At 45.1% G+C, this 25891-nt stretch overlaps 2 protein-coding genes and 1 pseudogene across 3 annotated transcripts; all 3 read left to right on the top strand.

Moving 5' to 3' along the window:
• The first annotated feature begins 45 nt into the window (after window positions 1-45).
• Window positions 46-3648, top strand: LOC129597891 (uncharacterized). 2 transcript variants are annotated; one of them, XM_055495593.1, is made up of 3 exons: window positions 46-1988; window positions 2069-3013; window positions 3123-3272. In XM_055495593.1, exons 1-3 carry the CDS (start codon window positions 46-48, stop codon window positions 3136-3138), a joined length of 2904 nt encoding a protein of 967 aa, XP_055351568.1. In that variant the 3' UTR covers window positions 3139-3272. The 2 variants fall into 2 exon arrangements, with proteins under 2 accessions (XP_055351568.1, XP_055351567.1); XM_055495592.1 differs by having other exon boundaries at window positions 2069-3648.
• A 2146-nt stretch (window positions 3649-5794) lies between these two features.
• On the top strand, window positions 5795-6649 carry LOC129597913 (uncharacterized). Its single transcript, XM_055495619.1, has one exon. The coding sequence runs from the start codon at window positions 5795-5797 to the stop codon at window positions 6368-6370; it is 576 nt and encodes a 191-aa protein (XP_055351594.1). The 3' UTR covers window positions 6371-6649.
• A 3098-nt stretch (window positions 6650-9747) lies between these two features.
• On the top strand, window positions 9748-10907 carry LOC129597896 (U-scoloptoxin(01)-Er1a-like; annotated as a pseudogene).
• The last annotated feature ends 14984 nt before the right edge of the window (window positions 10908-25891 follow it).

The raw sequence follows: 25891 nt of genomic DNA, 5'->3' as shown, positions 1-25891 counted from the left end.
AAAACGTTACGTTTTGAGGTACTGGCGTTCTGCCACGATGACCCGATGGGAGGACATCTCGGTTTTGCCCGGACCTGGGACCGAGTGCGGAAGCGGTTCTTCTGGCCTCAAGCGATCAACTTTACGGAGCAGTATGTGGCGTCTTGTGCACCGTGCCAGGCGCGGAACCGGTTAACGACGAAGGCGGCCGGACCGATCCAGTCGTTCTGTCCAGAGCGGCCGTTCGAGATGTTAGCCATGGATTTTCTGGGGCCGTTGCCCAGATCCAAGCGTGGAAACCAATATATATTGGTCGTGACTGACCTTTTCACTAAATATGTATTGGCAGGCGCATTTCCGGTGCAGAGTGCGATGACAGTGGCGAAATTCTTGGTTTTTGAAGTGTTTCTGCAGCATTCGTTTCCCTTGAGGATCTTGAGCGATCAGGGGACACCGTTTGTCAATCAGCTGACAAGCGACCTTTACAAGGTACTGGAAGTGAAGCGCGTTACGACGAGCGGATATATGCCACAAACCAACGGCTCGTGCGAAAGGTACAATCAGACGCTGGCGCATATGATGTCGAAGTTCATAGACGCTGAGCAGCGCACCTGGGACGAGGTGCTGCCGTTCGTGGTGTTCGCGACTAACACCAGTAAGCACGACACGACGAAAGAATCGCCGTTCAAGCTGCTGTACGGAAGGGAGCCGACGCTGCCGGTCGACATCGCCTTTCCAACGGTGGCGGATGCGTTCGTGTATGATGTCGGAGAGCGGATGGAGGCGCTTCATGCAAAGGCGAATGCGCGCATTGAGGGGAAGCAGAACTACCTCCACGCCCACGACGATCACCCGGAAGTGACGTACAAAGACGGGGATTACGTTTTGGTGTTCAACCCTGCCGGAAAGCGCGGTAAGGCGACCAAGTTACTGAGTCGTTTTTATGGGCCCTACCGAGTGCTTAGGCAAACGTCGCCCGTGAATTACGAAGTGGAAACTTGCGGGATCCGGAAGCGAAGGAACGTTTTCGTTACCCACGTGTCAAAGATGAAGTTGTTCAAGGATCGCAACGAGATGTTCGTTGACTCCGAGGATGAGGACGGCGAAGGATGGATTCCTGTCGCGCGTCCCAAGCAACTGGTGGACCACGAGGAAGTCACGGACACGGTGGCGGAAGAGGAGCCGTCTACCACCCTGGCGGGCGCCCCTGAAATTACGGTCCCTGTGGTGCCAGCGGTACAGGTCCCTGTGGTGACTGAGGTAGTGACAACGGCGGAGGCGGAGATGCTCGCGCCGGTGACTCGGGAAAACTCGGAAACGGAACAGCGGCGTTCGGGCCGTGAGCGCAGGGCACCGGACCGGTATGACCCATGCTCATACAAGCACTTTTACGGCTTGCTGCTGTTGGTGTTGTTGTTTATGCCCTTAGTCGCAGCACTGGAGGTGGCTGTCTGCGACTGCTCTTCACCACGACATGTCGGTGTCGTCAGTTTTGAGCGCTACGAGCAATGCCGGACCAACATGTCGTCCGTCAAGTTCACCCCGGTCAAGTATGACATCTATACAGAAGATAAAGCCCGGACCGTGTTCCAAGGCTTCAGCTGTCGGGCCTGGGACGAGACCTTGCACATCGAGGAAGGATTTCTTGGCTGGAGGGACACGACGAAGTCCTCCAAGGAGAAGCCGTTAGCAGCGGGGGATTGTTGGGTTATGGCTAACACGTTCAAATGCGGTGTGAATTCAATGGTGAAGCGTGGTAGTGTCTGGTCTTTTACAGCAGAGCCGAAGGGCGAAGGAGCCTGGTACTCTACGAAAACGTACACTACATACAACTGTGAGCTCGAGGAGTTGACCTTGGAGCAGGAGTGCAAAACGTGCCCAATTATGAGTATCGTCGGTGAGGTAGCGACGGATCGCACCGTAGGCTACGCGATTCTGGCACACCGGACCGTGGTATGGAACGACATTTCGCAAACGCAGAGACCGTGCGAGACGGCTCGGCTGACCAGGCGAGTCGGTCAATTGTATAACGATACCAACGGTGTGATGCGAATCCGCGATACTGCGCGGCAAATGGATTTTGTTCTAGGCGCAATGGCGCGCTTGTGCGGACAGACCGGAACAAAGGCATTCCGTGTGGTCGGAGAAACGAGTATGCTGCTGGTGGTGCTGACGCGTGCGGAGAAGATCCTGTTCCAGGATTTCAACTACACCGCCGGAGGCAGTGTCGCGGGAGGGGAGGAAAAGATTCGGCATTTAGAGGCAAAAGGAACTTGCTGGGGTTCGCGGGTGGGACACATCCCGGATTTCCGTCGGGATCATCGCGCACCGTAATGCCGTTGCCCGTGACAGTGGCTACAACAACTGTCGGAAGAAAGACGCCGGAGGCGGAAGGCGCAACCACTGAACCCCCGATGACGCTACAACAGTATCTACCGGAGCATCTGCAATGGATTATGGACTCGGTTGTGGAACAAGAAAACCACATCGCGGAGGCGGTTAACGCCGTCGATTGTCGGTTAAGTAGACTTAAAATCGAAAATCTGCATTCACTATCGAAAGTGAGCGGGATTTTGGCTGCGCGTGCTATGCACTTTACAGAGTGTCAAAGCCTGGAGAGATTCGGGAGCATGGGCATTTTACGACAGTGCCGACCGTTCAACCTGACGTTCGAAGCGCAGAACACTGTCTACTGCGGCGTACAACCTCGTTCGGGAAACTTTACGATTTCTCGCGACGGATTCACGGCGATTAAGTGGCAAGAATGCTACTGGCAATCGCATACGGTGAACTTCCGTGGGATTCCTCACGTCTGGAGAGACGGAGATTGGCGACCAGTGCAGCCGGTGCAGTATGCTGACCGACAGCTGTTACTCGCGCCTTTCCAGGAGACTGTTGACCTTTCTGGGGCTTTGCTGGAAGCAGCCGCCGAGAAGGAGCATGCAATGACGTTCCAATTGCTTGGCCAGTTGGCCGGTGCGATGGAGCATAACGGAGTGGAGAACGTGGAATCGTTCGTTCAGAACGTACAGCAGTCAGCAAGTGTACCTGACCTAATGTCTAAGATACGTTGGTTCAAAACGATGTTCGGGTCGATCACTACGGTCGTAGTGCTAGTGCTGATTGTGCTGGTCATCTTTCAGTGTCGTGGACCGATAGCTGGATGCGGGAAGCGGATTTCGAATCGCTTGGCCGAACGGAGACATCGTCGCCCGACTGTGGTAGCGGAACCGGTGACCTACGTCAGCGCTCCTGAGGATCCCGGCTATGAAGCGATTAACCCACCGGACAAGGAGGAGGGACGGATTTTCATTCCGCTGCACCGTACGAATAACCGGACTTAACGTCTTGAGGGACCTGCGACGTCTGGGAAGGGGGCAATGTTACATAACCGGATTACTCATGTAGTAATGTAACCTATGGTCATATATGTTTTTCCCTATGGTCATGTACCTATGGTCATGTGTGCGTTTATTCTATGGTCATAGTCCATGTTTTTGCCTTTCTCATGCCCTTGTGAGCCAGATGTACTGACAATGAGTGATTGTCTGATATTAGGTCGTTTCCCTGGATGTCCTGTTATTTCCGGCTTAGGCCGTTATATAAGCTCATGTTTACTTGTTATTTGTTAGTTCTTAGCTGAGTATTATTAAAGTGGCTAAAACCCGATATTCATTACGCCTTACGGATAGTGTAAGCGTATCAAGGACAAGTCATCAGTGTGGTATCAACACTGGGGTAACACGTTGTGCGGTGCCGACGGATTCTACCTACCAAATACCGGCTTCGACTCGTGTTAAGAGGCTGCGATCTTTCGCTGTCTTTCCCTCCTTCCTGGCCACGGAACTTTTAACGTCGCTTTATTTTGAAAAAATGATTGCTGCAGTTCATTGTTCACAGCATTGATCTGACGATTAATCGTTATTTTTACGCTGTTTTGAACTTATTTGCCGCACATGCCTTTAAACAGTTTTTTACTACTTTCTCGTCCTTTGAAATCCGTACATGTGACCTTTGCATATTGGTTCATCACTTGCTGCTTACCAAGTCGTCTTCTGAATTGCGCCTCGGATAAATTGCTTAAAAACAATAACCGTACAACTTTGCCTTCAAATCGGACGTGTCCGTCACTATTTATGTTTAATGTTTCGTAAAGTAGTGGCAAATTTAGAAATGCTACTGAAGGGCAGCGTAAGCTGTTTTCTACCACCTATATTCCGAATATAATTTAACGGGGCTTGCGTAAATGAAGTGATAATTTAGTCAAAAAAAGGAGACCAAGGCACACAGTAGACAAAAAGGACATGAACGAAACATAAGTGATCATGACAAGCCAGAAAGAATTACCAGCGTACCAAGTAGGAAAGCTTGTGTTGTCCAGCATAAACGTTTTCCTTCCCTTTCTGATTTTCATACTCTATCGTGCTTTCTGGATTTATTTTGTCACTCTGGTTTTCGTACTGCCGTAAGACCACAGCCACGCTCTTACAGTATGACATCACAACCTAACGGTGCCGGCATAAGTTTACTGAAGGTCCTGCAGACAGCACCAAAGTTCAATCAAACTATCGCAAATCTGCACAGCTTCTGCAGCTGTTTTGCAGTTCTGGAAAACGCACGAAAAAGTTGTAGAGCAGCAATAACAACACCAAGACATTATATGTTCATAGAAATGTCCTTGCAGGCTGTCTCCAGCCTATCCTTCGTCTCGCAGGCTTTCGGCCCGCTCGTCGTGTACGGATACGTTTGCCGCGCAGAAATACAAAGGCTCTTCAAAAGATGCGGTGATCTCAGGATACCAGTCCACTAGCACTGCTTTGAGAATCAGCTAGTTAAAGACACGGGCGAAACGAAAAACCCAGTGTGCGTTGCCGGTTAGGTTATACGGAAGACACCTTTTTAGGTTTATTAGGTTTCTTAGGTTTCTTAGGTTTTCTTCGATTATTTTTGTTGTCATTGGTATTCTTAGGTTATCCTTAGATGATTCATGATAATATGGAGACTTCTTTTTATTTTTTATGTTTCTTGGTGTCTTACGGTTAGCTTTCAGTACTTTTCCTGTAGGCGTCGTGACTTCGGGTCATCAAAGGGAGACATGATAGTGACCGTAACACTGGAAGAATTGCTCACTCAAATTGTGCGTGCAAAATGGTATGAACGCGGCCATTTGCTATCACTTTTTTGATTAAACGGTTTTAAGTTTCCGACAAACTTATATCGAAAGTATCGTTTTCTTGTAAATCAAACCAAACTGAGCGTCGGCCGAAAGGTACTGTGGCCGAAGTGATCGGCGGCCGAAATGAATGACGGCCGAAGTGAATCACTGCCGAAGTGAATGGCGGCCGAAAAACTTTGGCCGAAATGAGCGCGGCCGAAATGAAAACGGCCGAAGTGATCGGTAGCCACTTTAGAGATCGATATCCTGAAAAAATCGAAGTTTATTACATGACTGCGCTCAGTTGCTCGTTGGTATATTTTTCTGTAACTTCCTGGTTTTATGTACTTTAAGTTTTGACGCTACTTGATTTATTTTTTCTACTCCTTTAGCAAAACAGAGAATAGAACATACCGGTAAAAGAAAATCTCTGAATGCGCCTATAGCTTTGCTAACAGTGCAGTCTTCGCAGGCTGGAAAAACATGGCTCCAGAAATGGGATTTTGTCGTAGTTTGTACAGATCGTACCTTCTCGAATTTTTACATACAACCGTAGTAGTACGTTTATCCAGGACATATTCAGTACTACGAGTTACGTAATTCCCATTGTACTTACATAAGCCGCGTTTCCCCTTACCAGTTTGTCATCGCACTGATAATATGGTGTACTTTTCCTTCGGGACCGTCGCGGTGCCCCAGCCCGAGCAGATCGTCCAGGTCGCGGAAGCCCTGGTCGCTCTCAAGCGCCCCTTCATCTGGGCACTTCGCCCCTTTCTCCAGGAACACCTTCCGGCACAGTACAAGGTCTCCACCGCCGACAACTTCGACCCAAGCGCTCCGTACCTGATTGTGCCGTGGGCGCCGCAGAAGCGCGTCCTGCAGCACCCTTCCGCGGGGGTCTTCGTCAGCCACTGCGGCTGGAATAGCACGCTGGAGGCGGTGTCCTACGGGGTGCCCGTGGTGGGATGGCCGATGTTTGCCGACCAACATCTAAACGCCATTATGCTGGAGCAGGCGGGGGCGGCGGTGATGCTGAAGGGCACCGCGGTGATTGGACGCGTTGTGCCCAAGGAGGAAATCGTGGATGTCGTGGAGACGGTGGGCGGATGGAAGGGCAGTGATGGGATTAATCAGTTCCGCGATACGATGCAGCAGTTGGCGCAGAAAGTGAGGGGGACTACAGCGCCGGACGGCCAGTCGACCATGAATTTTTTGTCTGTTGTCAATCAAATTTAACTGCGCCCTGAATCCGCAGCCGGAAACAAGACAATCGACCAAATAGGATAACTGTTTATCTTGTCTTAACTAACTGGTACTATTATCGATAACTTTATTATTATGCTTTTCGCGAGTGCCGGAGGCTGCGTGTCACGTGGGTCGCGTTCAGTAGTCCTACGTTTTGTTAATGTATTTAAAGAATAGTACAACATTAATACTCCTGCACTTCCGGAGCTCAACGTGGTTTGCTGTTATCCGGCCTACGAAGCCGAATAGGCGAATACACCTGTATTGGTGTTTTTGGTATGGCTGCTTAGACATCTATATCCGCCTCGTAATGAGCTGCACGCTTTAAATAGTTTCGAGTTACTGAAAGGCATGCAAATAATTATTATTTATGCATAAAGCATAATCAATATAAAGTAATAGCTGAGACTTGATATGTGGTATGACACAAACACATAATATAACGTTTAAAATCAACGCGGCATGGCGCTGATCGTTTTAACTGGGCGCCGGCAAACAAGTACATATAAATTGTACCTTCCTTACTTCCGGTTCACAAGGCTCAAGTAACGTAAACGTGACAGAGATACACCGCATTATTGCATCACAGTCATCTGAATGCAGTTTATGCATGGCGGCAAATTCATTCAGACCACGTCACAGCAATGAAATCATACAAGCAAGATTTCCCAAAGATGTTGCGATAAATCTAGCGGCTGCAGTTACTATGAATGTACATCACAGCTTGTATCTAACTTTACGTGATATGTAGCGATCAGCATCTGTTAGATGTCAAACGACAGATCCGACAGCGATCGTGTTTCAAAGGTCAGCTAGCTGGTTATTTTTATAAGGATCGCCAACTTGTAAGCGCCTGTTGGATTAATAATAAACAATCCTGTCAGTTACTTAATCGTTCAGTTTGTTATTTTGTTAAATCATTAACACTTTCGCCTTGATCAAGCCCACACCAGCGTCGCATTACGATGTTCTATGAAGGTGTTTGGAGATACGGCACCGTTGATGTGTTGGACAGCGCTGGGTTGATTCGCCATGGACTGATCATCGACGCCGTCAAGGAGTACCACTTCACCGTTGACTTTGGCTACATTAGTCACTACGCCGAGCGCCTATCATCCGTACGGGACTTTAAACTGCTTCGCAATGATCCGGCTAGTAATACCTGCGCTGCGCATGCATGTTTTTCTTACGACAAGCCGACGCGGACGCTGTTTCCACCTAGCCTGGATCAACCGTGGTGTTGGTATGATTCGGCAGTGATGCGCTGGTCTTTAAAGAGTGCCTTGGTGGAAATTTGCCTGGGTGACCAGGTTGTGAGAGATATAGTGGACCCGGCCAGAGTGCGAGGACGCAGTTCTTCGTTATACAGTACGGAATCACCAAAATACCTTTGTGACTAGCGAATAGTTAATACCTTTTGATTTTCTTATTACTGTATTTACACAAGTTTAAGAGCCAGAAAAAAGTCCGGGTGCGCGCAGAATACCCGACGGCTTTTTTGAACTTCAAAGAAGCCGCGCGCTATTGTTTACGGCTTCCGCCATTTTGGTGGCTCTTAAACTTGTGTAAATACAGTATCAGATTATTTTTTTAAACGGCAATACACAGTGATACGCAGCTACATGAACTGATCGTGCTGGCTAAATGATACACTGCCATTTTTTGCAGACAGATCTATCTGCTGCCCCGACGACCGGTCAGACGCTGCTGCCCCGACGACCGATCTATTTGCTGCCCCGGTCAGACGTTGAATTACGCTGGGAAGAAAGCACGGGAAAAGCTACTCCTGCGATGGAAGATCGGTGCAGACAACGTTTGTGGTCGGATATGCTGACTGCCGCTAAACTGGAAGCCTCAAAAGAATACGCCGACGTTATTACCTCTGCTCGTCTGCTGGCTGCTTCTATAAGGACGCCAGTGCGTTGTTGTTTGCATTGCCGGTTGCTAGCCTTGGTACACTGCTAGACGACGCTGGTCTACGGATCGCCGTTGCTTTGCGTATGGGGGCAAAGATTTGCAAGGAGCATAAATGTCGCTGTTTGGAAACAGTTGATGCTTTGCGGCTTGCATGGCTTGTCTTGCTTAAAAAGTCAGGGGAGTTTCAGGCGACATACGAGTTTGAATAGCGTGATTCAACGCAGCCTGGGATTAGCAAATTTGCCGACAATTTTGGAGCCTCCTGGCTTAAGTATATCGAATGGAAAGCGGCCAGATGGACTATCACTGTTCCCTTGGAAAAATGGCCAACCCTTGATATGGGATGTGACGGTTTGCGACACAATCGCCATGTCATACGTTGCCGGGTCATCTGTAGCAGCAGGATCGGCGGCAGAAGATGCAGAAAACCGAAAGAGTAGCAACTACGCGGAGCTGACTGATCGTTATTTTTTCCAGCCTGTGGCTTTCGAAACTACAGGGAGTTGCGGCGTTAGCACCCGTCAGTTCATCAGTGAAGTTGGCCGACGTATCACAGAACAAACAGAGTAACCGCAAGCTACCGATTTCTCGTGGCAACGTATTAGTGTAGAAATTCAGCGTGGAAACGCGGCTTCTGTTTTAGGAACTGTCGGCTGTTCTACAGAGCTAAAAGAGTTATTTTACTTGTTAACGTTTCGCGATCTTCGGACCAGAATAGTTGCCGGAAATGGGGTTAATCAACGGAGGTGGTGAAGTGCAGACTGATGTCCGAACTTGGCAACTGAAAGGCCAAGTTCGTCAGTCTACCGCTTATGTAACCGTCCGCGATGAGACACCATAAAGGCGAACTATTCCCTCGAACTTCTAATGTCACATGAAAGTTGAAATGCCATAGGAAGTTCGGTTGCCCCCCTTTTGCGTAGCAACAAGAAAGCCTCCGATCGCACGTTAACGACTGTTATTGCTGAGCAATAACCGTCATTCTAGTTGTTGGAAACCTTTGTCTAAGTGTTAAGTGACACTGCTTGTACAAGTCGAAATTAATAAAATCTTTTAATAAGTTACTCACAGTACAGAGTATAATTACAATATATCTTTAGATACAACAATATGTCAGTATAACTCCTGCGTATCAATTTTATGACTGCATAAAATGCTGATACAGTGACCATGTTTCCGGCAAACTCGACGCATATCAGAACAAACAAACTCGACGCATATCAGAATAATTAATATTCACATTAAATGAGTCGAGCGATACGATCACACATAATGGCAAGTTGCATAATTGTCTGCCAGTTACTCTGTGCTAACTCATCAGTTTACCGAAAACCAGTCTGGAAAAACTGTCTCACTGGGGCAATATTTAACTGGAGTAAAAATATTCATTATGTTGTCTAATTTGCAACGATTTATGCCGGTAACGCATCCATCAAACTAAATATGCAGCTAGAAAGTCATTAAGTTAGCGCACCTACTAGCGTCCTGCCAGATTTTCACGTTCAGAAAAATTACTTCTCTGTCTGAGCCTAATATGCCTCCAGGAGAAAACCATAATATTTCCTCGACTGCGACTATTTAATGCCAGTTGCCGAAACACTTTACCACACCACCTGCTCTACTTTCCTTTACTGCTTGCTTCCCGGTTTCCATCAACTTCTCCGCCATAATAAAGATGATGAAAGCCATCGCCTTCTTCGGTCTTGTCGCTATGGCGGCCGCCCAGCAGCAGTTCGTGTGGGACCTTCTGAAGCCGGCGCTGAACGCGGCGGAAGTGCAGGCGATCCTGGCCAACCGGGAGTCCAACCAGTACCCCAGCTACAACAGCATTCCGCAGACGGGATTCAGCTGTGCAAGCAAGAAACAGCCGGGTTTCTACGCCGACACGGAGGCGCAGTGCCAAGTCTTCCACCGCTGAGACATCAACGGCAACCAGACAAGCTATCTCTGCGTCAACAGCACCGTCTTCAACCAGGTCACCCTCATCTGCGACTACTTCTTCAACGTCGACTGCCAAAAGTAAGCTTGTAATTTATTAATATTTTGAAAATAATTTTTTTTCTCGGAATCGTAAACTGTTTTTGAAACATATTTGGTTACATATTTATTTTAAATAACTTTGTCTAATAAATTAATAAATAATAATAGTAATAAATTTGAGTGCTACTCATGCAACAACTTCGCTTAAACTTCTTTCCTCTTCCGGTGCAGGTTCGCCTCGTACGAGAACTTTGCCAACTCCCGCCTGTACACTGACCAGCCCCTCTTCGACACGCCCCCTGCTGACTACGTCCCACCCGGCGTCGGAGCCCCGCAGATCCTGGCTGCTCAACCCGCTGTTGCTCGTGCCGCCCCGAAGAATGCTGGAGGAAAGAAGGGAATCAAGAAATACTTCTAGGCCTCTTCCACAATTTCAAGAAATTGTCGGACGCCGTTTTCACACCTAATGCCTATCGGCTATTGTGTGTTCATAAAAGAAAACGGTGCAATACCGTTTCTTTATCCACTCTTTGTGCTCAATAGTACGTACATCAAGATAAAAACGTTTTGCGAATACCTTATCGAATGCAAGAACAGTAAGGAAAATACGGAATAACAATCTTGTACGAAGCATTCGAAAATCAAAGATAGTAAGTAATTAAACAAATCAAATAACAAAAATAAGTGAGCATACTGAAACAGCAAATTAAATTATATTCGACAAGCTTTGACAACGATGACAGATTACTTGTCTAAATCGGCACGTAAAAAAAAGTTCACTGAGACATTTTAGGCAGATCGTTATGTAAATCCGCAAGCAGTATGTACTCTGTACGCCGCATCATTTCGCAGCTTATCCAAAACTTTTGTCAAGTTGTCTGTTGGCATTTGGAATGATACTTTCGTCTGAAAGCTTTCTTTGTAGCGCTGAACCAGATGTACTCTCTACTCTGAACAAAGGATAACACGTCGTCTCCTATTACCATATTGATGTATTTATTCAGCCATCCAACGGAAGTTTTGTCACTGCCGCATTTTCAAGGTCCTATATTAATAGGATTACGTGTTAACACAAGCCCGTAATTACTGCAGTATACCGGCACGGTGACTGTTGCAAGGACCAGTAGTTTTGGAAAAGACGGGCCTTTTTCAGCTTTTCGCTTTGATGATCTGTAGTTGCTTGCAGTCTATTGGCTTCTTTGCAGTTTATCTGGTTTAATGCAAAAACTACGGTTTTGATATCCCACTCACTTGTCAGGTGCTCGCCAAAGCAACGTCATCTGTAGATACTGCAAGTTTAAAAGTCACCATGCCGGTGCCGGTGGTATCGTGCCTTCATTCAGCTGCGACTTAAGGTCAGTGTAATAACTAACATCGAGGCGGTACGTTCACGACACAGTGTCCGGCATCGGCTGCTTCTCTTGTCCACCTAAATTGAGCATTCATTTAAATTAATTGCTCTTCCAGTGAGTAAAGCGGACCATGTGTTAACACCACTTCGTGAGCGGTAGCGAGTGCGTAGAGGCTGACGTGGCTTTTGCTGTTTTCTGGAGCAAACATCTTGTCATGCTAATGAGCAAGAGCAAACCTGTTCTATGAGCAAGAGCAAGCGAACGAACTGTTCTTACGGGCGGTTTGAATAGTGTGGACAGACGCAAATCAGCTGAAATCCCCTTTGATTTATTGGCTTTTTGAGATCTTTGTTGATCGTTAAGTACGTGTGTGTCGGTGTGTCGAGTCGGATCCACTGGGTGCATGCCATGGAGACAACTATCTTTGTTTTTCTCCTTGTTTGTTAGTCGGTAACAGTAACACTCCACATTCTCGTATTCCTTCTGATTTAACCTTGACGCCGTTGATTTATCGAAGGCCGCCGCAGTTTTTGCGTCAAAATAGGAGAAGCTTTTTCCGCACTGTAAAAAACTTCGGGAAAATAGCCTTAGCCTTCCTGTTACCAGTCAACCGTGGAAGATAGCACAACTTTCGCCACGGGCAGGGAAGCCAGTTGGATTCGATGAAATGACCGCGTTGGCGATTCGATCAATTCCCTTTCCGTATACGGCTAAGCTAGCCGAGGGATTCCGTGGCAGAGACAACTATTACACAACGGTTGTTTCAACGTTCATCATACATGCCTATAATAATGTTTCTCGCGGGTCATACTACACCACATATGATGTATCTAGGAAGGTTGTGTCTCGTAACCACTGTGGTATCTCGTCCTGATTAAGCACCGATTAGTCCCGTCTAATTAGCGTACGTGGTGCTGTCGTTGTGCTTTCGCTATATTGTTAAGCAAGGGTAAACAATTGTTAAGCGGGGATAAACAAGCAATCTGAGGGACAGGAATAAAGGCTCCAGATTACACCGTCCTTCGTATCTCTGGAGTTACCGCCGCAGTCCCCACGCAGTGAGTCGTGCGCCCACCGTACCCGATAACTGAAACATGTTCTTATTGAATCTTGGTGCCTCATGTTAACCGAGACATTGCAATTTTCTGTCATAATTTTCTCGTTGGGAAAAGATTAATCTATGCTTACCGACAAGCATTTCTCGTTAGCGCACGACAAAATGCTCGATGCGCAGAATTTCTCGATCGACGGCGGGTTTCGTTGGAAGGACGGTATAACAGAGACAGTCTATATCTTCATCGTCCTGGCTTATTAGGCCGCTCGGTCGGTGCATTCTATACAGATGCATGTACCGTGTTAATAAGCACGTCGTTTATAATTACCTTTTGTTTTCCCATTGTTCAAACGAGCTCTTCCTGTCCGTGCCGTGAGAATGGACAACATACTCGTATCACATCCAGGAACCAATACCAACCATCGAATGTGCTGCGTGTGCGGTGCAGCCGGTGGAGCCAACCGGTATGGCGTTTTTTCGTATCCCGGCTGCGCGGTAAATATGCCTTAAATTTTTAAACCATTTCGAAGAGTTAAAATTATTCGAAATCCGCAGTTTGTTCGCTTAACCCTTGATAGACTGAAGCATTCCATAAGGTCACTGTCTAATTGTGAAACGGTTAATTGACCCTACATATATATAATTGGCCCATACATATATATTGCTAATGACCTTTTACCCAACCTAAAAATTTGGCAGTATTTAGGTGTTTCAAATTTTTAGCACAACGACAATCTTTGGCAATTCGTTGACACACTTTAAAAATGCCAGCAGCACACTTTGCTCGCAAATAACCTTTTAAAAAATTTGTTTAAAGGAAAAGTCTAAAGGGAAGTGACCCGTACATGGTACCAAATTCGTTCACACCCTGGAGAACTTTTAATTTCACCCACTCCCAAATACTTTTTAATTGTTTTATGACATTGTGTAGCCAAAGGGTTTGTACGCACTGACGCGAAAAAAGTTTATCCGCATAACTTGGAAAAAATTATCTTCATACTTATGTACGTTTCCGCGCAAAATTCGAATGAGATCAGTCTTTAATGGACTTTTCACTTTTCTTATACAGATTTCTCAAATCACGTGTGCTTCTCAGCATGTGTTTCTTTAAGAAATATGCTTAAAACTGCAAAAAAACGGCGATCCGAATATTTTTTATGATGGAAGCGACGCCAGGTTTTTTTCTGTACCTGTTTCGTTTTAAATTTATTGAAATCTTGTTCCACCGGGTGGAACAAGATTTCAAGAATATATGGCGCAATTTATCCATAATGCCATGACTCTCTGATTAAACTTCTTATATATATAACTCCCCAACCGCATATTGCGCGCACAATCGGATTCACACAGTAAAAATCATTTGTACATAAAATGCCACAAAACAATGGGAAAAAGATATCATTATGGCTGCATGCACGGGAACACGAATGTTGGCTGAGTGCACGGGCGACCTTTCGCAGTTAGCACGGGGTTGGGCTGCGCGCATGGAATTTGGAAACGGCGATGGCTGTGCGCAGGGGGGAATTTTCACGTTGTTAAAATGTACATAGGTGTTCAGGCTTTTAGTCCTCGGTTGACATTTGCCGCTGGTAGGATATCGGGACAAGTGCTAAAAGCTAACGATATTCAAACGGTTGCAATTAAACGGCGACGTTGGTTATCAACATCCGTTGAACAAATTACCCTGCCGCACTCCTTTCATTTGGGGTCTTTAGCCCGGCCCATGCTCGAAAAGAACAAATAAATCAAATGCGATAACGAACACTAGGACTAAAATAAATTTCTAGCCTACATTTCCGATTAGGAAGACGTGATTTAAAATTTGCATATTTGGCTGGATGCTTCCTGATACAAAACGAATAATTTCGACGCCGCGCTCAACTCAGTAATAAGTAATTTGTCGTAATAACGTTTAGGTTCAGCTAAGAGTATATATAGGGGGAATTCAACTGCTGAGGCCAGCACTCCCTCCTGTGCTTACTGCCGTCACCCGGCTGGAGTGTTACGTTGTGGGCCTTGTGGCTAAACATGGTGCTTATGTACCGCGCTTGATGTAACTGTACGTATGTATGGCCGTAACGTCACACTCCAGGCGGGTGACGCCATCAAGTACAGTGAGTGCTGGCCTCGGCAGTTGAATTCCCCCTATATTATAACATTTAGTAAAAGGTACAAGCCTGTCGACAAATATTGAATTTATTCGGCTTTGGCCAGCATACATAACAAATCGCCTGTGCAGGTTCACACTAATTAAAACCATCAAATTTTTAAACATTAAAAAACCATCCAAAATCGTTTTGGTCTCGCATGATCTTAGGACGTCCGTTAAGTGTACCCAAAAGTCGACAAATTGAGCATGTAAAGGTACAGGTAGAGCGATACCAGGCACGAAGATAACGCCACTGCACTACGGTTATCGCAGTGCGTAACTGTGCGCTTCGCAGTTACAGTTAACCGGAATCGTTGGCAGTTACATCAGCAATAGTTTATGCGGGTACCGTGATTAACGCAAGAGTACGGTTTAGTGTTGATTAACCTACTAACTTCAATGCTGGTATGCCATTCTTATAATAGGCTTTCTTCGCGCGGACGGCTGGCAAAAATGAAGATGAACCCTACCGCTGCCCAATGATGACGTCCTGTCCAGTGGATTTTCGTTGCAAACGACACTGTCGAGCATGTCGTTACCGGAAATGCAGGGAGCAGGGTATGCGCCTTCCGCAACGCAAGTCGGTTCCACTCCAGAGAAAGGCCCTACACACTTACGTACAGACACATCCGGTAACGCCTTCGCGCGAACAGATGAAATCAATGCAATTACATAAATCGTAACTTACCTCGGAATGTTTAAATTTTTGACTTGTGAGTGCTGTAACTGAGCCTGCGGCTGCGTTTGCGTTTGAAACTTTGTGTTTACTAGCTAGAAGTACTGATAAATTCATACTCGTACAACGATAAACAGTCACTAAGTTTAGTCAAAGCCACATAATACTCGTAGTTGCGAATTAAAGCACCAAGAATTTACAACCAATAGTAAACTGCACCTTTGAAAATTAGCCGGCTGTGAACTGCATTAAGAGTTTGACATTCTACCTTCAAGCCCGTTCGGATGAGAACAGCACGTAGGATTAGGAATACAGGAAAGAATAATAATAATATGAATTCGAAGGTTACGCCAAACATCACCTTACGACGCGCTACATGTATGGCTTGTGCACGCAAATTATCGTTACCATAACAAATTATCAAAGCGTACTCGTAGTTATGCCATAAATTAAATAAATTTAAGTCTTTATAATTTAACACTGGAGGTATTAGTTCGTCACAGTTGGCAAACATAGCGAACTGGCTACCGTCGTAAGCGCTAACATAGTTACGTCGCGCTCAGTATGCACTATGCATAAGCCGCACTTTTACGTGCTGCATGTCTGATTCGGGGAATACATAGGGTTACAGACTCACAGCCCATCTAATCAGTTGTCGCTGGTTGTTTTGATTAGTCGCCGGCTGACAACTGCTCTTGGTTGTCCACGTCGCGTTTGGACGTTGTGCCCATTTCACCTCCGGACACTACGATTGGGACGATGTGTGACGGCAGAGACGTGCCGCAAGACGATGGTGACGACGTTTTGTCGGTGGTGTCGGATATGGAATGGATGGAATGGGATATCGACGAACGATTAATGGAGCATGTCGATAAGATTCTGACTGAAAACAGCCAGTGTAGGTTTACATTCGGTCAGTGTATAATTATTATAATAACATTTCCGGTCAAGGGTAGCTTATAAATCACCATTATTGTTTTACAAAACTAACTGTACTTGTACATAGTCATAATTTGCATTCTGGGTCTAGGGTAGAAACTTTCGTGCATTATTATTATACAAGATTCAAGATTCATCTTCGTCTTCCCCTCAAATGCGAAATTTACGAAATTTGGTCTTTTGACACTATAGGTACAGTAATTAATGGAATGGAGTGTATGCAGTTAATATTTGCAGTTAAGTTACAATTAATAACGTTAATTGATGTTAATGTTAGAGGGAGGTTGTGTGCTTCCGCTTTTCCCCTTTTCGCCGTGTGTAGCCAGTTACCTCTGTTGGTGGCGCTGCGATTCGCTCTGGCCGCTTAGATCAAAGCGGCCGCCGGCACTCACGCGCCTGCTGTTTGCGCTCGGCATTGTTTCTGTGCCCGCGTTGGGTTCTGCGTTTCTGACCGATGTTCTTGCATTTCTTGTTCGAGTGCGCGCGAGTGATTTGCTCTTTACCACCCGCCACACGCTGCTGTTCTTTTGCGTTGCTCAATAAAGGGGCCTTCGGTTGCGCAGGGCACTGGTCACTCTCTTCCGCCGACCACCGGTCGGCCGGCTTCTCGCTGACCCATGGTCACCGCCACAGCCGATCACGAGAGTACCAATCGCCCAACAGCCGGGGTTCTAGCGCCCACAGTCGACACCGGAAGCGGTAACATTAATAATATTTGCTAACAATTTTTGGAGCTAGTCCAGTGAATTCCTTCACTTCAGGACATTTTGTATGGTGAAAGTTGACCAGCACTTGGTTGGAGTGCCCTTTAAAAGATTAGTTTTAGATTATTTTTTTAATTACAAGATTAGAATATATATTGCCGGCTCTACGCTACAGTGTTGTAAAAGGTCACTTGCACTCCTTATGATTGGGCAGTGCCATTATTGCTGCAGCGCCAGGCGCATTTAATAGTGAAATTTTTTACTGACTGCAGTGGTACGAGAACAGAAAAAAGAACAGCGAAACTGCGAAAGACCGTGCGCTGAGATACTCTAATTAACGGCTTCCAAGTTTCGTATTCGGTAAAACTTTTTTTTCTTATCCTGTATTTTTAATTTTACCTTTTACACTTATCCTTTACACGTAGTATATATTTTACACTTTAAACTGTTTATGCAGATGTACATCTACCAGAAGTTGGAATACCGTCTGCCTGATGACATGCGTATGTATTAGTTTTAGATAGCCTTTCAATCCTGACAGCGCCATGAGCCCATTATTCGGCTAAAGAAATGCATGCGACTTTAACAGTTGACGGCACATCATATCGCATGCCCCTGCGGAACGAGGTGCTCTTGCAAATAATTTCATCTTGCGTTCCTTCTACAGTATCAAGAGACAACCCCTAATGATTCGAAGATTTACGCATTCAACAAAGCGATCGGCTGGGAATGTTATAATTATTGTTACTATAAATTTGTACGAATGGAGCTCATAATATGGTTTAGTGCGAACACAGTACTTACCCCTGGTTAGCAAGCTGACAAGTAATAAAATATAGTACATCAACCTCGTAGAGAAGATAGTAACGTCGTATAACTACCGCGTGCGGAAAAATGTTATACGAGTACAGTCTATAACCCGTCAGTTTATTAAATGTGCTATGATAAATGTCTTCGATTGCTGCAATTCAAGAAAACTGCGTCCAGTACTTTCCAATCTCATTAGTTTAAGTGATGTCACTTGGTCGATCGTATAGAGCATCAGATCACAGGAATTCAATGTTCAACAGAACTGAAACATGTTCCGGAACTGCGGAATTTGGAACTGACTTTGCATACTGCACTATTTATTATTAGCAAAGGAGATTATAAAGAAATTTCCGTCCCCAAGATCAATCCCAGGAGCATGTGCCACTGTATGCTCCAATAAAGCGGAACGAGAACAACGCTTATGTAACAAAAGAAGTAATAAGTTATCCTCAATTTAATGATGCGTATAGTACGAATACAAGAATTTTGAAATTGTTCACAAGTTTCTCAGGCATACACCTTGCTTTTCAACAGTTTCCGCTCAGTTAAGCGCTGAAACTTGCAAAAACGTTCACAAAAACAAAGAATAATTGACTCAACTACGAATAACTTGAATGCTCTACTTGGGTTTGTGTAAACTGAAAAACCACATCAACGGATCAAAGACCATCTGCAGCGCGTACAAAATAGACACTTCGTCCAGCACTTTCCCGCCCAACTGTTTGTTTAAGAAGGCACCACAAAAGTGGTACGTGTACCCCGGCACCCAGCACACCAGCACACTGACCGAGGTCAGCGTCAACACCACAAACGGTTTCACTGTTCGCTGTACCGGCTTCAAGGACTGCGTCTTGTCTTATGCCTCGACCTTCTCCTTCTTGGATTCTTTCAACGCGATCTCCGTTACAACCTTTGCAGGGGACTTCTTCCGCCAGCGCCGTACCATAATATACACGTAGGATACCAAAATGAAAACGGTCGGAGCGACACGGTCCAGGATGACTTCGGTCCGATTCCAGTTAAGCAGCTTCCCCGAAACATGTTGACACTTTTTATCCGTGGTGGGGTGGTAATAGTACAGCATGTCCACCAGGAACGGCGGCAAGTCGAGGATATATATGCACGTAACCGACCATCGCCACGCAAATCAGTGCCGCTGTTTTCTTGGTATGCTTGTCGCGGTAGGAAATCGAAAAACGCACCGCCCATAACCGGTTGACGGAGATCAGCAGGTGGCACATCCCGGGGACCACGGTCAACACGCGTTGACAGTAGTTGTAGAAGACACACATCGGGTATCCCCACAAAAAGACACCGGACAATTCGATTATTGTCCCCATTGGGCGCACGGTAATTAAGAATACGGTGTTAGCGATAAAAAGCGCCACAAGGTACACGGTGAAATGGGTGATTTGGCCTGGGTAGATGATGTGGAACATGAGAGCGCCGGCGTTGAGGATGATGGAGAGGATGGAGGCGACGGTCTTGAAAGCCAGGAGGACAGTCCAGCCTTGCTGCATACTGGGCAGATGGTGGGCGCTGCTGTTGATGAGGAGGGTGTTGTTGAAGATGTCAAAGTGAACTTCCCAGTAATTTAAACTTCCAGGGGCGGCCATGGGTATGGTTAGCAGGCGACAAATAATTAATCGCAAGCGTGAAACACTCTGGATATTTTATTTGCTGGAATGAAAGGTGCAGAGTTTATATTCGTTTTTGCCATACCGCTTTATGGGATCGGCAAAAGGAACTGAGAAGTAAAAAGATGGCGAAAATGCCTGACTGACACGTGTAACCGGTTGCCGGATGAAATGTCACTACTGTCACTACTGAGCGCTAGACAACTGGGCAAGAAATACGTTTAGATAGAGTAATGATGCGCCAGAGTCACCGGTTGCCCCTCTTAAAAGAATTGATCAACCAGACAAGGTCTTTTTCATCTTAAATTTCCCCGTGACAAATTGAATAAAGATGTGACCTTTATTAGCTTTGCTTCCGCTTTTCGGAAAGAACGTTTGTCTGTTAAATAAGGACCGTAGGAACTGTTCTGTTTTGGAGAACAAACGAGCGATTACTGTGCGTATTTTTGTATAGTATTATTGGATATCAGGCACAACCGCCACTTGGCCGTTTCCAGGAGCAGGGCAGGCGATACAGCTTGGATTCTAGAAAGGATATGGCGTTGCATTTTACCATTGTTCTACGCTTTAAATGACATCTGTCAGTAAAGTGTTCCCTGGTGACGTTTCAGCTGACTAAAAACGTGATGTGCACAGTGCACTTTGCAGATTGTGCTGGCATTAATTACTGTGCCTGTAGCTGCTTAACTGATTTTGGGATAATACGCTAAATTTGCCAGCGTCACCAACGGGCCATCAAAAGTTTTTGCATACGGGTGCGTAATCGGCAGCTTACAAGTTGCCACTGCAGTACCAAATCACCACTGAATTATGTGGCCACCAATTTAACTTTATGCCAACTAACCTGGCAAAGACTGAATAAGTTTTGATCGATCAGTCGTAGGGAAAACTTAACTAGCAAGGGCCTTTAATGGCCACAGTGTGAGTGCTCTGTACTTGAATTTTATCCATTATCCATGCTGAACATTTTTGTTTATTGTAAATTACCTACCATCGTTAGTAATATTACCAGTTTCCTTTGCGTAGGGCCCTCATTCTGTGAAAGTCTCTTCTTGAATGTTAGTCTACTTGCTCGTGCGGGGTATCTCCCTCAAATTTTGCACGTAAATGCAGATAACCACGAAGAACGTTTTTACACCGATCCACTGTTCTAGCATGTTTTTCAAATTTTAAAATGAATTTCAAAAGTTTTAAAATCCATTTAAAAATTTGAAACAAATCATGGAAGTCTGCATCGATGTAAAAATAATTTTCATGGTTAGGTATTGCATTTACGTGCAAAATTTGAGGGAAATCGGTCCATAATGAGACTTTTGGTACACCTGAACGCATTTAAACTTTTTGGAATTTCTAACAGCCATAACTCCCGAACCGGATGTTGCGCGCACAAACGGTTTTCACGCCAGTGTATCCAAATCTTGTGGCTACAAAATGTCATAAACCGAAACAAACAAGTGTTTGGGAGTGCGCGAAAGTAAAGTTTTCGCGCATGTACACGAATTTGGTACCATGTACCGGGCCACTTCCCTTAACTTTCTCTAGTCATTGTGCAGACGTTACGTTACGGCCAGTTTTCATGCGCACGAATTAATATTTAAAGAAAGGGTAACCTTTAAATCTGTTCTGGAGAAACTGCCTTACTGACTGTCCAATGCGCGTAATGTACCCTTTAATTTACGGTGCTTAAAGACTGGTGGCGCAACATTGTATTGCACCTATATCATTATTGTACCGTACCTTAATATTTTTTGAGCGGGTGAATGAGTCATGTCAGTCTTGGTGTGAGAATAACCACTAATTACAACGATGGTGTTCGTAATCGCTTCCGAAACAGCGACTATGCCACTAGCAGCTCCTTTATTTTACCCGAGAAAAAGCAGCTGTTGCTGCCCACACCTTATATCGTCAATATCGACAATCGATTTACGCCAAAGCAACTAAAGATCTCGGTTGTTTTTAATTTCCAAGACTACAATTTACCCATCATGATACAGCTGACAACGTCATGCCAAACAAATCAACGACAATTAAATAATTTGCAAGTGTTCTGTGTTCTGCCTTCTGTGACTTCACCACCGTGACTCAGCACACTTAATTAAAGGACTGCGCCTTGTACTGGACTTATATAAAATAATGAAAACTCCATTCCATTTAGTATGGGAAGGAATAATTCTCAGCACTCTCTTAGCGTTGTCGCGATAAACTTCCATACTTAACTATTGAAAGAAGCTAGCAAGGGAGGCGGTTTTCTGCCATTCTGCATGCCCACAATTTTTGCCGCTCTTCTGCAATAGTTTACAGACGAGTTGCACGGCGCATTAAATATTCCACAGGGAAATGAAAAAAAAACTAGGATCAGCATTCGAGTCCTACTTTTGGTTCTTCTCCACTGAAGGATGTTAGTCCAGTTCGACAGCCGCGTCAACATTCGTAATTCAGTTATTCTGTTTGTTACGGCTGTGGACCTGTGTTTTGTGGTAAGTATTTTACCGGTAAGCCCGCGCGAGGAATTTTTTTGTCACTTCTAAATCCTAATTAGGAATAAGTGTGCTCACGCTAACTGTTTTTGGTAATTTTGATGGCTACTTACTACCTGGTAAGGCACTACAGGTCCAGGTGCAAACAAAGCACACAGTGTAGCACCGCATCGGTTGCACCGCAGAGGTCTACGGATATTTTCGTACCCATGTGCCTTTTTTCCTCACAATAATTTTTGCCCTGCTGCACGTGTTATGACGTTTATATAAACATTGTTTTAAGGTGACCACTACGTTCACGAACACCTGCCACGCTGTGTACAACATTTCCTGTATGGTGGTGGAAAATATTCTGCAAAGTTTCTTCTCCCGTCTGATTATTGAAAAACATGAAAAGCGAAAACCGAAATGGTAGTGAACTGAGCGAACGGTACGCAGGTCGCAGGGTAATGCACAGACTGAAAGGTAGTGAACAGAGTGGCCATTTTCTTTAATTAACTAGAGCCTGGCAAAGCAATCAACCAGAATAGGACCAGTAATGCTTCTACCAGGCTAGGAGCTATGGAGAAATAATCCCTCTTGCTTGACTTTCAGTACAAAGCCTGCAATGCCCAGCAGGAAGAAAACGACGGTCGGGCTACGGGCCGCTACCGTACTGTAGTCCGTAGAATGGAAGAGCACCGGCTTGACATAATCGATAAGTTTGGGAAATGAAAATTAATCCCTCCCTTTCTGGATTCTGGAGTGCTGGTGTTGTACGAGTACATCATGAGAAAACTGGCTGATGATGAATGGAATATTCTGTAGATACACATCAGCTCACTGGATCCTGTGCCAGTTAATAATTTCCAGGTAACACGAATATGCTAAATTGAGTAAGCTTACATGAGTTTCTTGTAAATAAGGATTTTCCCTTGCTGTTGAAGCCAGAGCTCTAACAGGTGGCCCTCTCTGTGGGGCAGAAAATTATTTACAGTCCAGCGAGCACCAGCGAGTCTCGAAGCATTGCCGGCCTTAAAAATCACGGTGGAAGATAAATTTTGTTCCTCCGTGTACGGTTAATACATACGCCCAAACACATATGCCGAAATTTTGAACAGCGTTAGTCTGCATCCAGTCGGAACTGGACTTACTAACTATGTACGAAATTTAGACATATCCACATTCCATAGTAATCTGATTGCCTCATATGCACAACAATGGACATCAGGGAAAACACAATCTGAGGCCACGCTAGAAGTCGTTAGTTATCACTGATCTCGTTTCTACGATAGATTATCTGTTTGGAGCGTCATTTGAGTGTTGCGCTGACCTCTCGAGATTTTTCAGGCAAAGTACTTTAATCGGCTTGTGTGTACAGTCATGCACAATGACACCTTTATTTCGAACAAGACAGAAATTTATTTAGACAAAACTGCCACCTTTATCATGCCCCAGGTTGTATAAATAAATTTATTGTTATCGAGTAACGGATAATAATTATGAAAGTACCTGTGTCGCTAACCGCGCAGCCGTAGCATACTGTGCGGTATGTTATTTATACCGTATGTGTGCGCGGTGGCATGGTCAACGATAAGTTTACATACACACTGCGTACAGAACAATCTTAATTTATTAGGCAGTATTACTATACCTTAGAAATTGACAGACTGCAGAATGCTGCATCTCCAGATTGACTAATTATTTGCCATATTGAAATGGAAGTTGGGATGAGGTCAGTCGTTATTTCTTCTTGTTATAAGCGAAACCTGAGTTTAGATCGCGCTAAGATAAAGAAATTACAGAGTAGTGTTGGAAATGTAACGCCTCGTTCAGCGCCGTAACCCTTTTTATCGTTCCAGCCACGTTGACGGAAGCATTCTTGAGATAGAGCCACCCATCTGGATTCTCCTAAAGTGGTTTGCTGATTTTTGTTCACCAGCGTAGTTGTCGGCATTCTCCACGGCCCGGGAGTTGTGAAAGCTGCTATGAACGAAACTTTCCAGTTTCAGGTACACGTAAAATCTGCATTTTCGATCCTATAAATACATATTTTTCCTATAAAAATGTTTTCTGGTGGGCAATGGCAAACCGGGGAACGACAGGGTTTCCTATTTTCAAGATGTATTTTAATTTTGTAAAAATTTTAATAGTTAGCTACTCGCAAAATAGCTAAAGCAACTTAACCAAAGTCAGTCACACTTTTGTAGAACTGGTTTCTGTTCCCGGGCGAACTTGATCTTCATATTTGCCTTCCGCTGAATCAGAAGCTCTTCGCCGTACTCCGGTCGATTATTGATCTGCTAAACTAAATGAATGGTTACAGGCGCACCAGCGGCAGCTTCCTCTGTCGCTACGTTAGTGGCACGCTCCCGTCAACCGGTTGGTTTTTCCGCTTTGTACACGGAGACTCTGGATTATTCTGCTCGTGCAAAGCGATATTTCGCGAACAGTCTTACCTTTTATTTACTTGATTTTTCTTTCAGGTGTCGATGTACCGCGTGCACTGAAATACAGTATGCTCTACAAACGCTTATCAGATTTTTGGATAATGGTAAATTTATTGAAATAACGACTTTTCCAACGTGCATCAGGCAGAATAATACTCAAAAATATCTGACAATGGAAAAGCACAATAACCGCTTAGTCTGTTTCAGTGCTCCTTTGATTTTTCGTTACTGCTGTCTTTAAAGCAGACCGAGCTGAAATCGGCGGAAATTCTTCATTTAACCGCAAAAACATTCGCTGTTCGTGGATTAAATCTAACAAATACAACTGGTTCGAAATGTTTTTTCGCAGTGGATATACTGGATAATGAAGTGCCAGGTTTTGCGTGCGTTAACAAATATATTGTACTGTGACCTTATAACATGTCATATCGCATATATCAGCAAGATCCGCCTGAACAAGGAATAGAATCTTCCAGCAGATGTTCGAGGTATGTATCTGCAAGTAAACTATGAAGTGTACTGAATAGGGTTGTTAACGGTGCGGTGCGGTGTACACCGGTGTGCCTTCGGTGCGGTTTTTACAAGAAACCGCACCTAATACGGTGTAAAGGGAAAAAATCGCACCGGACGGTGCGGTGAAAAACAGAAATCGCACCGCAATTTTTCACACCGCACCGCACCGGTGTACACCGGTGTAGCGCAAGTAAATAGCCGAAAGAGCAACTAATTACCGATTTTATTTTTTATCAGTTTCAACAACTTCTTGGCACTGCTTTGCAGTAGCCAGTGGGATACCAGGCTTAAGACACATCAACGCCTGCACCGTGCCAGACATTACTAACCTTAACTGTTTAAATATGAAGATGTAGACATTATCTGCTCCAAAACGTAAAATATCGAGAACTGATTATTTTATGAGTTTTATTGACTGAAACAACACTACAGAGCGTGGAAAATCAAGACAAACTCTTGCGCACGGTGCTGCACAATCTCTTTCTTGTGGCAGCCCGGTTGTTGCAGCAACCATAGTATCAAGCGAGCTTCAGTAATTAGACATGTGAATTGCGAGTGAAATGGTCTACACGTTACAGAATACAAATTTACGATCGCGTCAGCCTGTGCACCCTGTGGGCGGGAACCCACTTCAACCCAGTTTGCAGCGTCATTTCACAAAATTATTTATTTTAATTACAAAATTATTATAATTATATCCTTCGGTTAACCGGTGGTTAACCGGTGTACGTAACGCAGTTACCCAGACGCACCGGTGTGCGCCGGTGTGATTTTCCCAAAACCGCACCGCCTGTACCAATTTATTTTCAAAACCGCACCGCAATTTTTCAAATTGCACCGGTGCACTGGTAAACCGCACCGTTAACAACCCTAGT

Source organism: Paramacrobiotus metropolitanus, unplaced genomic scaffold, assembly GCF_019649055.1.
Source record: "Paramacrobiotus metropolitanus isolate TYO unplaced genomic scaffold, Prichtersi_v1.0 Parri_scaffold0000111, whole genome shotgun sequence".
Lineage (NCBI taxonomy): Eukaryota > Metazoa > Tardigrada > Eutardigrada > Parachela > Macrobiotidae > Paramacrobiotus > Paramacrobiotus metropolitanus.
The sequence above is the reverse complement of the archived record's forward strand: the minus strand, read 5'-3'. Positions and strand labels throughout refer to the sequence as shown.